The sequence below is a fragment of the Euphorbia lathyris genome, chromosome 3 (assembly GCF_963576675.1).
Source record: "Euphorbia lathyris chromosome 3, ddEupLath1.1, whole genome shotgun sequence".
NCBI lineage: Eukaryota > Viridiplantae > Streptophyta > Magnoliopsida > Malpighiales > Euphorbiaceae > Euphorbia > Euphorbia lathyris.
The window spans coordinates 61,305,786-61,321,169 of record NC_088912.1 but is presented as its reverse complement, the minus strand read 5'-3'; the positions used below and the strand labels follow the sequence as shown (position 1 = coordinate 61,321,169).

Below are 15,384 nucleotides of genomic sequence, written 5' to 3'. Positions count from 1 at the left end.
AAAGTAAAACGATCAAAATCGGGATATGCAGTTCTAATATTAGAGAAGACAAGTTGTATAGTTGAGCAAGTAATAACTTCATTTTTAATTTATTTTTTAATTATGTAATGACATTCTAAGATGTGTGGAATACATATTCCGCATTTAATTTATTTTTTTTTGCGACCGAGTGATCAATTGATTATAATTTATGAAAGTTCAGATATTTTATGCAAGTTCATGGAGCTGTCGGGATACTTTAAAAGTTCGGGGGCCTTTTTTTTTTAATTTTTTTTTGACAAGTTGAGGCAAATGATGTATTAAGCGTAATTAAAATTTAGTAGTTGAAGTTAATCCAAAGCGGACGCGTAGGTTACAGCTTGATGATGGAAAGGGGCGAGCAATGCAAAGAAAAACTCCTGAAACTGACGAATTTAATGGCACAATTACCCCAAATTTATCAACTTTGAAGTTATGTGTGAGCAATCAGATTCAGAATTCGAGACATACAGACAGACATACTGCTTTGCCTTTTACCCTTTGGCTTCCCTACTAAGCTTCATCTACCTTGCTTTCATCCTCTTTTTGTTTTAATTTCATTTGATTCCAAAACTGAACCCTTTTCCTTTCGTTTCTCCAATCTTCTTAGCTTCACTTTATCGCCGGCACCTCTGCCATTCGTCTCTTGAAGACTGTTGGTTTAGATTTGGAGGTAAACAATGGACAAGAAGAAGAACAAGGAAGTAATTCGGTTGGAAAGGGAATCCGTAATTCCAGTTCTTAAACCTAAGCTCATCATGACCTTGGCAAACCTCATCGGTAACTCAGTCTTCTTTCTTTTTTATGCAGTTTCTTTTTTCAATGCTAGCCTGGGTTTGCTTTATTGATTTTAATCTTATTTGCTATGTACTTATATGAATCGGGTTTATGGCTTATATGCATGATTGGGGCATTCCAGCTTGTGAATTGCTTGCTACTTTTAGCCTTCTCATTTGTTTCTGTCTACTCCTATACCAATTTCCCAGTTTTGCATTCTTCTTTTCATGCTTACAAACAGGACACTATCTGTTTTGGAACACACTCTCGCCTATCATGACCTCTAAATTTCTGAAAATCATCATCATTTGGGTATAGGCTATGTTTGCATTTACAAGTCCTTACTCGATCCCAAAGAATTACCAAGGCATTGAGTTTCAACTTTACTATTCCATCTTGTTCGTGAAACTAAGAATTTCAGTAGAACTATACTCCATGTCATTGCAGTTGAAGGTTTTAATGCAATTATTTATTGGTTAATTTTGCATCTTACTTAATCCCCCCATGGGTTTTGAGGATTTTTTTCCACATTCTACAGAGTTCAGTTCTGACAGGGCTGAGTTTTTAAAGCTTGCCAAGAGAGTTGAATACACAATTCGCGCTTGGTATCTTCTGCAGTTTGAAGATTTGATGGTAGCATGTTTTTGGTCTCTTTGATTTTTGCTTCTGTGTTCTTTATGTTATTTATTTTAATCACGTTTCTTAGGGACAACATAGTTTAAGCCCTTAATTGTACACATTTGTGCTATTGAGCCTCTCAATTGAAGTTTGTTTTGCTAAACTCTTGAACTTCATAATTGAAACGTGTGAAGTCATTTTTTAAGCGTGTGGAAAAGTTACTCCATAAAAGGCGCTACAAAAAAAAAAAAAGGATTTCATAGATTCTAATTTTAAACTTTAAAGGGGATAGAACAAATTTGAAATTAAGGGCCTTAATAGCACAAATGTATAAAGTTCAGGGGTTCAATAGAACAAATTTGGAGTTGAGGCGCTTAATAGCACATTCAGGTGGCTTAAAACTACTTTTGCCTATTTCTTATTGCAGTATTTGAGTTTAATACTTGATGTGTCTGCAGCAACTATTTTCCCTCTTTGACCCAGTATCTGGGGCTAAGAAATTGGAGCAGCAGAACCTATCTCCTGAAGAAATTGATGTACTTGAACAGAATTTTCTGACTTACTTATTTCAGGTATTATAGCTGTATATTTGCATGTTTGATGTTCTAGAATGGCTGAGTCCGGGGGAAAGAAAGAAGCCATCATTAAATTGATAATGGAATGTGTTAATACCTTGATGCCTTAAATTTTTAAAGTTACAGCAGTACTAGTAGGAAAATATTCAGAATTCTTTATTGGGAGGACCGGACTCAAAGCATTTCTTATATGCATTAATAGATTCTCACAGTTCGGCATCGAGTATCTGCCTGGTAGTAGGGGGTTTGGTCCTGAAAATTTTAGATGTATTAAACAAATGATTACCAGCGATCTGTATTTTTAACTTCAAAAGTGAAATGTAACTAGTTTGTTCCTTTTTAGCCAAACAAAAGGGCCATTTGAAGGTTTAGATGTCACAGATTCTGTCTTTTCAGTCATGGACATATATTTATATCTTGTCACAAAATATGGTATAGCTTTCTATTTTCTTGTTTACATGGATTAGGGAGAGACAGTAACTAAAATGCTTGTTTTATGGCTCATCCTTGCTGAAAGACCAACGTCACACTTTGAGACTCTATCCCCCCCCCCCCCCCCCAAAAAAAAAAAAGTATTGTCACAGAGAATATTGTTTTTATTCTTTCTTATCTATCTATTTAGGCTGACCTATGGCCTCCATTAAACTTGTTTTTATTGTAGTGAGACTCTAGATCTACACTAGTCTAGGGTGAGAAATTCTGCTGGTTACATAAGGTACAGATGATATGCAAATCAAGATGAAAAAGAATTCCGTAATTTACTACAATCTCTATGAATAGAAAGCCCTAGCTGTAATTCCTACACTACTAGTATTGAATTATCAGAAGTGCCTTATTTTGTTGTACAGGTAATGGACAAGAGCAACTTTAAGATAGCAACTGACGATGAGATTGATGTGGCACTGTCAGGGCAGTACCTTTCAAATCTTCCCATCACAGTGGATGAATCCAAGGTTTGTGATTGCATATCTTCATTTTGATATGATGTATGATAGGTTTATCATTGCGTGTATATCATTCCTATTTTATATGCTTGTATTTCATTCCTATCATACAAAATGAAGATATGAAGTATGACAGGTTTATCATTGCGTGTATATCATTCCTATCATTCAAATATTATGTATTTTGATGCATGTAGCTTGACAAGGAGCTTTTAAAGAAGTATTTTGGAGAGCATCCTCATGAAAATCTTCCAGACTTCTCTGACAAGGTATTTCCTTAAAGATATCATTGAGAACTTTTTTTTTTCATGGCATACTGCAAGTGTTTCCTTTTCTTGCGATTGGGTGTTTAGGTGCAGGGGAGAACTGAAAAGAATATGATGGCTAAGACCTGAAATTATCTTGCACCTTTTTGTTAGTGATTCGATACAGTTAAACATATTTTATCATTGGTTTTGATGTCTACTTAAAGTTTATTTGTGTCCCCCACATGTATGCAGTATGTGATGTAGTTGGATAAATCCGATATTCATCTGGATTTATATTGTTTCTCATTATACTTGCTCAATATTGCACAGCGGCAGCTAAAATGCACTTGGAATGAGACTTTTTAAGTGAATAATTTTTACATTTGTTTTTGACAAATAGATCTCAAGTGTTTCATACGATACAAAGTATTTTTCCATTATTCTTAAGAAAACATGTGACAAAAATATTCTTATGAAGCCAAGCATAGAATATATTAGACATGGTAAGACGGAATCAGATTCCGGGTTTTAGCTTCCCACAAATATAATTACCATTCCATTTGTCTAGCTTCCTGCTTTATGTAGATTAAATCACCACTTATGAAACATTGTCTAAATTCCAAACTGATTTTCCAGGAACTACTGATTGAGAGCTGATATTGTTGCCAGAATAATTACAGTGCCTAACCTTTGAAATCCTCTCTCCCACTACTATCCAATCGTCCCCCTCTACCTTCCATCAGCATTTAACAGCAATAATTACAGTGCCTAACCTTTGAAATCCTCTCTTGCACCACTGTCCAATTGTCCCCCTCTACCTTCCATCAGCTTTTAACAGCAATAATTACAGTTTCTAACCTTTCAAATTCTCTCTTGCACTACTATCCAATTTTCCACCTCTACCTTCCATCAGCATTTAACAGCCAATTATTCCCCTCAACCATCCATCAGCATTTAACAGTCTTTGTTAATGCTTGATTGTTTGGAACCAAGATTTTTTGAAAAGATGTTTATCTCGAGGCTTCTATTTAACTCTATAGTTGTCTAAGAAACTTATGCAAGGTCACAATACAGAGCACCAGCATAATTATAAAAGCTCACATTGTGGTTTTAACTTATTTGGCAACACTTAATGTTTCTTTCAATTTAGTTTTCTTCTCATTTTACTGCACTGTTATTCTCATGATTGTTCTTTGAGACGGTAACGTCTTTGACTCATTGAATTCTTCTCGACACCTAGCATTTTGCAAGCAAATCTTTTTTACTCGCTTCACCAATGTTGTCTCATATACATCTCCAAATGGTGTAAAATTCATTACTGTTTTTATGGTTTTTGTTTGTGGTCTTTATTTAATCTCGAGGAGCACCTTTTGAGTGAAGCACTATATTTATGCTATTCATGTTATGAATTTCCAAGTATACTTCATCAGGACTGATATCTTCTATGTTTACAGTATGTCATCTTTCGGCGTGGGATTGGAATTGATCGGACGAGTGATTATTTTATCATGGAGAAAGTGGACATGCTCATAGCACGTCTTTGGGCATTTATTTTAAGAGTGACTTGGTTAGTAGTTTGATTTGAGCCATAATGTGAAAGCTTCAAATTGCTTGCAGGACTATCTCATCATTGGCATAAAATATGGAGAGTCAAGATCTAAAATGTTATAATTTTCTACAGCTAAATGCTTAGTTTCTGGTTAAACGTGTCATATTGTTTTAGGTTTTCCATGATCTGCACAATTCATGGCATAGTTTCATTTCATCAGTAGATGATGTCATTCTTGAATGTGAAGTTGCTTGAAAAAGATGTGTTGGAAATGATTTTTAATAGATTTTTTTTTCCATCTGGATTTACTGCTTGATTGATATTTTTGCATTTAGTTTCTATTTTAATGTTTCCAGGGTTCTGGTGGTCGCAGGCTAGAAAAACTTTTCAAGACAAGGTCAAGTAAAAAGAGGAAAAAAGATCCAAAGAAAAATGATGAAATTGACACTGAAATGGAGCAGCATGATTTCTATGTTGAACGGATTCGTCTAGAAAATATGGAACTAAGGTTGTATATGGCATCTACTTCTTTTTGACTGAGTTTTGCACTTATTTATTATAGCTCTGGACCAAGCTTTTCTTTTACAAAATTGGGCTGTGTGGAATCTAGTCTGTATGCTTTTAATGTGTAAGAAATTTCTGAAATTCTTTTGGTATTTGAATTTTCACTTTCTGTCCATTCACAACGTTAACTTGAACCAGTGGAAGTATCATGAAACTTTGAACATATTGCACACAATTTGGGTTTCTCTTATCATGCCATATGTTACTTTTGGTTTCCTAATTGTTTTTTAGAATATGCTAATAAGCAACTTGTTACACAGGATTTTTTTGACAAATTGTTTTTGGTGCATGAATGAGTCCCTATTATTTACTTCTTTAAATATTGTTTTAATCTTTAGCACACATAACGAACAAAACTATGAAATTTAGTCTTTCTAACAGTTATATGATTAAGCAAAGAATCAATTGCAATCTTGTACCAACTGATGACATTCCTTATGTCCTGTTTGTTCTCCAGTTTTAGGAATTTGCTAAGCAAAACAACAATCCAAGAGCCTACATTTGATAGGATAATAGTGGTTTACAGGTACTGCTCATCTTTAGTCATGCTTTCATATTTTTTTTTCCTTCTAATTAATGGCATTCTGACAATTTGTAAGAGGTCATAGCATCATTAAACTTATTGATATAAAGATGAATTTTACAGGAAAGCAAGTCCTAAATCGAAAAGAGAACATGGAATATTTGTGAAGCATTTCAAAAATATCCCAATGGCTGATATGGAAATAGTTCTTGTGAGATTTCAGCCATCTCTCTCTCTATTTCTCTGTGTGTGTGGTGTACTTTTTCCGTACCAATCTATTTTAGTGCTAAAACTTCAATATTTTGACAGCCTGAGAAGAAAAATCCTGGGTTAACTCCGATGGACTGGGTCAAATTCCTGGGTTCTGCCATAGTTGGTTTGGTTAGATATATTTTGAAGTTTCAATTAACTGTCCTTTTTCCCTTATTATATCCTTCAAAATGCACTTATTGTATCCTTCTATTCAGGTTGCGGTGATTGGTTCAGTTGAAATGCCTAAGGCTGATGTTTGGGTCATGTTTGCTGTTCTTTCAACTGTGATTGGTTACATTGCTAAGACATACTTCACGTAAGTCTCTTACCCTATCTGTGTATTTTGTGCATGTTCACATACGCATGCTTGTGAGAACACACAGACCTTGGAGCTTGCACTCCTTCAAATGATCACTGTGTACCACACACGTTGTCCCGTGCGAGTTCCATATGTATTCTACTGAAATACTCATGGTGCATGTTGGTAATGGGTGGTCCATACAATTTTTCTTTTCTTCCCGGCAAATTGGCCTTGTAAGTGATTTCTCTTTTTGTCACACTAGAAAATGTTGCATGTGACATGCTTATTTGTCATCATCTCTTGTTCCTCTTCTGATATGCAATTAAAGAAGTGCATGGATTTTGCTGATGCTTTAACTTAAGAGTCAATCTATTTGCTTTCTGAAATCACAATTTGTATCCTTTCTTTCTTAACTTAGGAATTACATTGTGAGGGAGGGAAATTTTTTTAGGGTTAGTGCACTGCAACTGAGGGATCGGATTGATATTAATTAGACTCAATATCTGAGTATGCTGTGCAAAATTGAGCGCATACAAGGGTAATTGTATATGATTGACAGTTGCTGTCAGCCATTTTTTTTCTTTTAAGGGCCGACCTATCTCCTGGTTTTGTTTACCTTTTTCTCTGTCTGATTTTTGCACAGCGAAAAGCAAAAAGTGGCCCTTTTTGCCAACAAACCACTGGAATCCAGCACTTATACATACTGATACAGCTACTATCTGTTCAACCATTTGCAGGTTTCAGGCAAATTTGGCTTCGTATCAGAATTTAATCACACAGTCCATGTATGACAAACAGTTAGACAGTGGACGGGGTACTCTTCTTCACCTGTGTGATGATGTGATTCAACAGGAAGTGAGTTTCCAGCTTCAAATGTTCTATTTTCCTTAGTGGAAAACAACTTGTTTGTTGAATTAACTATATATATACATTTGTAAGAGTTAAAATAACTGAGCAGATTTGTAACTACTTGGAGATTTATGTGTCAATTTAAAACAATTTTTGCAGCAGTTAAAGGGGCCACACCCTAATGTATTTATTTCCATACTATAATAATAATACCCTTGAAAGGTTTTACCTGATTCGAGATTTTGTCCTGCATCGCCAGATGATTTTTTTTTTGTCTAACAAACTTATGGTTCCAGGTCAAAGAGGTCATCATTTCATTCTTTATATTGATGGAACAAGGCAAAGCTACTAAGCAGGTTTGCAACTCTTGTTTCTCTTCATTTGGACTTGAAGTTATGGTAGCATTACTCATTTGTGATATTGTACTATAGGATTTGGATTTGCAATGTGAGCAACTAATTCAAGAAGAGTTTGGGGAAAGCTGTAATTTTGATGTGGATGATGCAGTTCATAAGTTAGAGAAGCTTGGTATTGTAGCCCGGGTGAGCAACTCTACTAAAATGTGCAGATTTATCTTTCTAAAATTAGAAAGGGAATGGATTGTTCTTCATTGTGTTGATTTGAACAAGATATTTTTAGATTCCTTTAACCATTGGGAAATCCTATTATGGTCCGGGTCAAATAGACCGCACCCACCATGTCATGTGTGTATATATATATATATATATATATTTTTTTTTATGTCCTAGTAAGGAGAAGGTGATTCAGGTGGTGAGAAGTATAGGGTTGTTTTTGTTCTAATACAAGTATGTATGGTGGTAAATGCAGGATACTCTGGGGCGATATTATTGTCATGGTTTAAAACGTGCGAATGAGATTATTGGGGCAACCACTGAAGAGCTAGTTCTCAAGGCAAGACAGGGTGTTACTTCTTGATTCTGCATACCATTTTCATTTACTTTTCTTCTTTGACCATCAATTTATTTCAACCTGCTATTTGCAGTTCACATCTTTCTTTCTCTCTTTCTTTCTTTCTCTTTCTCTCCCTTGAGTTTGAGCATAGGTAGAGGATCAATGATGAAATGAGGTTTAGAAAGAAGCATTAGATGATTCATTGGAGAGTTAATATCTTAATGACTCTTTTATGTCTCAAACTCAGGTTATTTATTTTTACCAAGTTGCTAAAATGACATAAGCTTCAAATTTCCTCCTAACATTTTTGGACAAGTATAGGTAATATTTCTAACGTAAGCAATGGTAAAAGAAATTTCTTAACGTTTTTAATGTGAAGCAATTTTGGATCAGACAGTGTCATAGTTAGTCTTTGACTGCTTGGAATGTGTAAAAACTAAAATGGAAGTCGCCTAAATACTAGAAAATGACATTTTTATTCCTAAAATGTCTAACACAAAAATTATTTATAAAAATACTAGAAAAACGGAGCAAGTATTCATAAAATTTTGTTTTATAACATTTCTTGAAGTATCAAACACTATATAAGCGTTTAGTAAGCAAATTAATATCACATTTCTTTCATAAAAATTCTAGATAAAAATCGGGCAAAAACAACATTTTCAATTGCGATCGCAACATTCTAACTTCGATTTCTACATTCAGATAACGATCTACACTTTCAATCTAAAAAATTGGAAGAAATTGCAACTACTCATACATCACAAAGAACAGTTTTCAAATAATTTTTTACTGTATTTTCTAGTGCAGCTTGAAAACAGTTCATTAAGGCCCCCCTGAAATATAACATGGTTTTAAATGAATTTGAGGGAAGCAATGTTTAAATCAAGGATGTTTTTAATCTGAACAAGTGAAAAAGATGATATGTCATTTTGTTAAAATACTCTGGTTTTCAAAGTGACATGCATTGTAATTATGTTAAAAAATGATGTTTTATTTGTTAAAAGCATTTTGTTTAAACAGTTGACGGAAAAATCCAAAATGTTCATTTTGTACCAAGTTTTAGCAAATACAGATAAGTCTAAGATCACAATGAGCATACCTGATTGGTAGAGGATTACTTCAAAACAGTTTTTGGTATGCTAGAGCATATTAGAAAGAAACATAGTTATTAGAATGATCAAAGTAGTATGAAGAGGATTATAACATATATAAGATCATATCAGAAATAGATTTGTCCTGTTCTCATTAAGTCATAATTTGATTGCAACAAAAGATCAGATTGTAATTGCCTATCAGGCAGTTTCTCAATCAAATCAAGATTTGATGGGCTTAGACCCTAGTAATTCAAACTTAAAGAGAAAGGAATTGGGTTTCTCCTATTGCAATAAGCTGGGGCTATTGCAAAGTAACAAGCCTAATTAAGGAAAAGCTAAAGGAGGATATGACCCATATCCTGGAATACAATGAAATAAACGGTTCCAGCATCTTGGGTATTGGGTACTGGATGTGGCCCGCACATTTGTTCAAACATGTCGAGGCTTCAAAATAGGGGAGTGTTAGCACCAGTTCAGGTAAACCTTAGAGTTGAGAATGGTTCACGGATTGCAGCCCTTGAGACGGGCGATTTCCATCTTGAAATTCCAACAAGTCTGGTTCTAGTGCTTAAGAATTGTTATTATGTTCCTATTATCAATAGTAGGAACATAGTCTCAATGTCTTGCTTGGACAAAGATGGGTTTGATTTCACTATTTCGAATAGTGCTATCACTATGCATCTTGGAGGCATTGTTTATAGTGTGACATCATTAAACAATGGTCTTTATATCTTAGACTTAAGTGGTAATGGCCACATCTATAAAATTAACACTAAGTGGGTTAAGTCTAAGGAGTTTAACCCAACTTATTTCTGGCATTATCGATAAGGACATGTAAATGAGAAACATATCTCAAAGTTACATGGACTTAGAGTCTTGAAGTCATTTGATTTGGAATCATATGTGTAATATGAACCTTGCCTTAGAGGCAAGGTGATAGGTAGTTCTTTCAATAAGCAAACTGAAAGGATTAAGGGCTTATTAGAACTGATACACACGGATGTATGCAGTCCATTAAGCACCCAAGCCAAAGGTGGTTATAGCTACTTTGTCATTTTTACTGATGACTTTAGCAGATATGACTATGTCTATTCGATGAAGCATAAGTTAGAAACCTTTGAAAAAATTAAGAACTTCAAAGTGAAGTAGAGAACCAACTTGGCAAAAGTATAAAAGCTATCTGACCGGATCGGGTTGGCGAATACTTAAGCCAATAATTCAATGCTTATTTTGGAGAGCACGAGTCATCTCATAGCTCACTCCTCTTAGAACAACACAATGGAATACTATGTCTAAAAGAAGGAATCAGGCCTTATTGGATATGGTTCATTCTATACTAAGGCAAGCATCGATTACAACCAATTTTTGGGGTCATGCCCCAGGAACCGCAAATCTAATCCTTAATGGTACACCAACTAAGACAGTTGAAATGAAACCATTTGAGATATGGACGAAGGTGCCCAATTTGATTTTCCTAAGGATCTAGGGATGTGAGGTCTATGTTAAAGGGTTAATAGGGGACAAACACTCATCCAAGACAGATAAATACATGTGTGTGGGATATACTAAGAAAACTAAAGGGTATTACTTCAACAATCCTAAAAAGAACATCTTTGTTGCTCGAAAGGTAGTCTTTCTTGAAAATGAGTCATTTTCAAGGAAGACAGTGAGAGTGGTGCTGAAATCTAGGAAGTTCAAACCCCACAAATTCCTCTCGAGGGTAGTTTGGAGAATGAAGTGGAGCTCGTTCCATTTACACAAGAACTAAGAAGATCTGGTAGGATTCGTCAAAAGCCCATAAGGTACAGTCTCTTGGTAACTGACGATATGTTACTAATGGTTCAAGATGATTTTGAACCATCCACCTATCAGGAGGCTATTGAAGATGTCTTTTGACTTACAAAACTAGTTATTCCAACTTATTTCATTCTTTTAACCAAACATAGAAATAGTCATTTCTAATGAATAGATATTCTATCCTCTCATATTCTATTCCTAAGGAATGACTATTCTATTCCGTTCTATTTCATTCCATGAACCAAACGGCACCTTAGTGATTTCAAGAGTTACTAAGAGGTTGTTGGAGTTGGTTTTTCACTATCTTTTCTCAAACTTTAACTTAAAAGCTCAACTAAGAGACTGTTGGAGATGCTCTTAAGCTTTTTTTGGATGATCTAATAATGTGTGTGATTCAAACTTCATTTAGTGTAAACAAAACTGCCAGTATATCAATGTTTTAACATGTCAATTAGCATATAAATTGTCATGCTAAATAATTTCTTAACATTTTAGTTTAGAGGAACAATGATATCTTGATAGTTTTATGCTTGTGAAATGAAGTTTGAATTATTCACATAACTAACGCGTCAAATAACGCGTCAAATAGAGGTTTAATGTATTATTAAAAAATAATTGATCTTAGACCTTGTTTGATAACCCACTTAATTACTTAAATTAAAATGTTAAACACTTATTTAATTTAAGTACGTTTGATAACGGTTGTTCCTCTACCACTTAAATTAGTTAATTAAGTGAAAAATCACTTATTTTGATAAGTCAAAATATTTAACTTAACATTTTAAGTTAAACATTATCAACTAATATTTTTATAAAAAGCTACATCATTCAACATATTCAGCACTTATAATATTCAGCACTTAAAATTCAGTACTTATTTTTTCAGCACTTAATTTTCAATTTTATCAAACAACACCTTAGTATATCAATTTAAAAGGTGAATGTCTTAATATGTCAAAAATAATAATAATAATTGAAATATGCATTTTACCTTTATTGAATTTTGTTGTTCCAATGATACAAAAATGGCTTAACTCGACTACATTCACAAAACAAACATAAAATAAGTTTGAAAGCATTAATGAAAGTGAACCACCTATTTGCCACTTTCTTGAATGATTGTTTTGTAACATGCTATGCTAACACAACGCAGAAAGTCTTTGAGTTAGCCGTTATATATAATATAATATATATTCTTTTTGTAATTATTAATATTTATATACTTACATATTTATATAAGTTTTGGTTTATTCAATTTCTTTAATGGGAAAAAAGAAGAAGTAAAATACTAGTAAGTAGGACCAATGTCAACTTAGCTGGCTGCTGGGGATATCAACCCCACACCCCACACCTTTCTTTACTCAAATTCTAATCAATCAATTAATATATATATATATTTGTCAAGTTTGCCTGACTCGATTCGAACCACCAATCGCACCGATTAGATTTGAAAATCAATCAGTTTTTCGAGGGTGCTAATACTGCTCCATTTTTACAGCCTCCGCCCCCTACATACCCATTATGCCTCTTCCATTATTTCCCAAAAAAAATTGAAATCACCGTCCTCTCTCTCTTTCTCTCTCCCGAACAAAGCACATAAGCAAAAATTATGAATCCGAGAACGTCGGAACACGAAAACTCCGAAGACGAGGTAACAATCTAATGTATTTTTAAAATTTTTTAATTTTGTAGAGTTATTTTTTTTTTAATTTTCGTCAGAGGCGGGTCACGGACCCGCCCCGCTTTAGACGAGGGTGGGTCCAGGACCCGTCCTGTTTTAAGTAGAGACGGGTCCAGCGACCCGTCTATATTAAACCAGGGCGGGTCCTGGACCCGCCTGCTTATGTGCAGGAGGTCCACGGACCCGTTTAGCGCCTAATCTGAATATGGATTGGGTTTGAGACGGAATCGATTATATATATTTGCATGTATTTTCAAGAGGCAGCTAGAGTTTGGGTTGGAGACGGAATCGATTATAGTCCTTATTTCATAACGAGCACGTTATTTCAAACAAGTATGGAAGCAATTCAAAGCGAAAAACATTGCAATAAAAAATGGTTTCGAGCTCGTTATTTATTCGCATAAACACGGAGGTAAACAAAGTCTTCTGAGATGTTCACGTGGCGAACGGTATAGAGGATTGCCTATTCCTTCAGAAGATGGTTTAAGTAGGAAAACAAAAACTAAAGCGTGCGGCTATCCATTTCGGCTAAAAGTCAGGCAGTTGCAAGATTTTTCGGGTTGGCAGATCGTTGCTAATGCTGGGGAGCAGAGTATGCATAATCATGAAATGATGGTTTATGAGGAGGGACACCGACAGATAAGCGGGCTTAGTCCCGCAGCGAAGCTAATTATGCGTGACATGAGTTCGTATCAAGCAAAGTCGTGTGCTATTATGACGACACTTCGTAAGAAACATCCAGAAGATAATCCAATAATAAAGCATGTATACAATTATAGAGACCGGTTGAGGAAGGATGGGTTTGAGGGTAGAGATATGATTAGTCAGTTTTTCCATCTTGCCGTCACGAACAAGTATTATCATGCTTCGCTTGCTGATTCAAAAACTAATGTATTAACACATGTATTTATGGCACATCCAACTTCTGTTGAATTACTACGGACGTACCACTGGTATATTGGCATGGATTCAACCTACAAGACCAACAAGTACAAAATGCCATTCTTTGAAATTGTTGGGATGACTCCATGCAACAACAATTTCAAGATCGCTTATGCGATTATGCAGGATGAGACCGATTCTAGCTATCGTTGGGTTATGGAGTGTTTGAGGAATTTGATTGGGTTTGACATGAACCCGACAATTATTTTGACTGATAGAGAGTTGGGATTGATGAGGCCTGTTAGAGAGGTTTTCCCAGATTCTGCACACATGTTATGTACTTGGCATATTAACAAGGATGTAGAAAACAGAGTCTACAAACTCATGGGTGAAGACATGAAATTTGCTTCAAAATTCAAGAATGGCAGATGGAAGAAAATAATAAATTCTCAAACAGTAGATGAATATGAGTTGGAAGTGGCCAAGATGAAGGATACAATGGGAAGGATAGGTAATGTGGTAGCTTATGTTGAGAATACATGGTTAGTCCACAAAGAGAAGTTTGTTGTTGCGTGGACTAAAGATTTCGTACATTTTGGCAACACAACAACCTGTAGAGTGGAGAGTGAGCACTCTTCTTTAAAGAAATGGCTGAATTCCTCTACTGGATCCCTCGATACAGTTTGGGCCAAGGTTCACCATGAAATTGATTTGCAAGTCGTCAAAATCAAGTACAAATTTATTCCATTTCCTTACTGTTATTATTATATTTGAATTTAGTAATATATATTTTGATTGATACTACATGTTTATTCGTATCAGGGGCACTCTTGAATCTTCAAGACAGAAAAAGCTTGTATCGCACTCCGGATTTCCGTTCGAATACTTGACGTGCAAAGTGTCCCACCACTGTTTAGAGTTGCTTGGTGCTGAATATTTGCGAATGCGAAAGTTGAGTTATGAAGTGGATGAACGTTGTGATCATAGGTTGAGGACCTCTTACCAGATTCCGTGTGCATGCAAGCTTAGCCGAGCGCATCGTTCACATAAATCGGTAAGTATGTCCAAAATACATCCATTTGGAAAAAACTTGTCATTGGTCAACTTGATACCAGTGTCAATTTGGAGTATGTTCATGGGACCGAGGAGCGGGATTACTTTCACTCTCTTGTTGACGAGGTCGATAAAAGCGATCCAACCTTTATACGCAATGTTTCTCAATTTATTCACCGACAACTTCATCCAGACGAAGCTAGATATTGTGAACCGGAAGTCAAAGCCGATGTTCGAGGACGACCGAAAGGATCATCAACCAAACGTATGCCCAGTGCGTGGGAGTATCGTGACAGTCGTCGTGGACGGGCTCGGTCTTCCAGTTCGGGTCGGAGTCGTGGGCGCTCTTCTAACCGATCAGCATGTATTTTTTACTATTATTTTTAATTTACGTAATAATTGTGTATAGAATCAATTGTGTTCATTTTACTATTAAATGTTTATTAAGTCCAGAGTTATATTATTATAGGTACTGCTGCCACTGAATGTGATATTACTGATTACCATAATTATGACAAAATCGTTGAAATCATAAAGCCTTATATTGAATCCTATCTCGATGTCAAGGGTGATGGTAACTGTGGGTTCCGTGTTGTGGCAGACCGAGTATTCGGTGATGAAGAGAGTTGGTATTTTGTTAGAACGGCTATAGTGGATGAAATAATTGCTAAACGTACTTTATACGAGCCAATTTACTATGATGGGATTGCAGCGGCAGTTAAGCAGATTGCTTAGGATGGTGGG

At 35.3% G+C, this 15,384-nt stretch overlaps 1 protein-coding gene across 1 annotated transcript; it reads left to right on the top strand.

The window, feature by feature from the left end:
- Window positions 1-327: 327 nt before the first annotated feature.
- On the top strand, window positions 328-8,434 carry LOC136223142 (uncharacterized). Its single transcript, XM_066010993.1, has 15 exons — window positions 328-798; window positions 1,334-1,428; window positions 1,872-1,985; window positions 2,837-2,941; window positions 3,130-3,201; window positions 4,635-4,747; window positions 5,103-5,237; window positions 5,751-5,819; window positions 5,940-6,027; window positions 6,126-6,197; window positions 6,284-6,384; window positions 7,107-7,224; window positions 7,515-7,574; window positions 7,650-7,760; window positions 8,047-8,434. The coding sequence occupies exons 1-15, from the start codon at window positions 699-701 to the stop codon at window positions 8,152-8,154; spliced, it is 1,461 nt and encodes a 486-aa protein (XP_065867065.1). The 5' UTR covers window positions 328-698; the 3' UTR covers window positions 8,155-8,434.
- The last annotated feature ends 6,950 nt before the right edge of the window (window positions 8,435-15,384 follow it).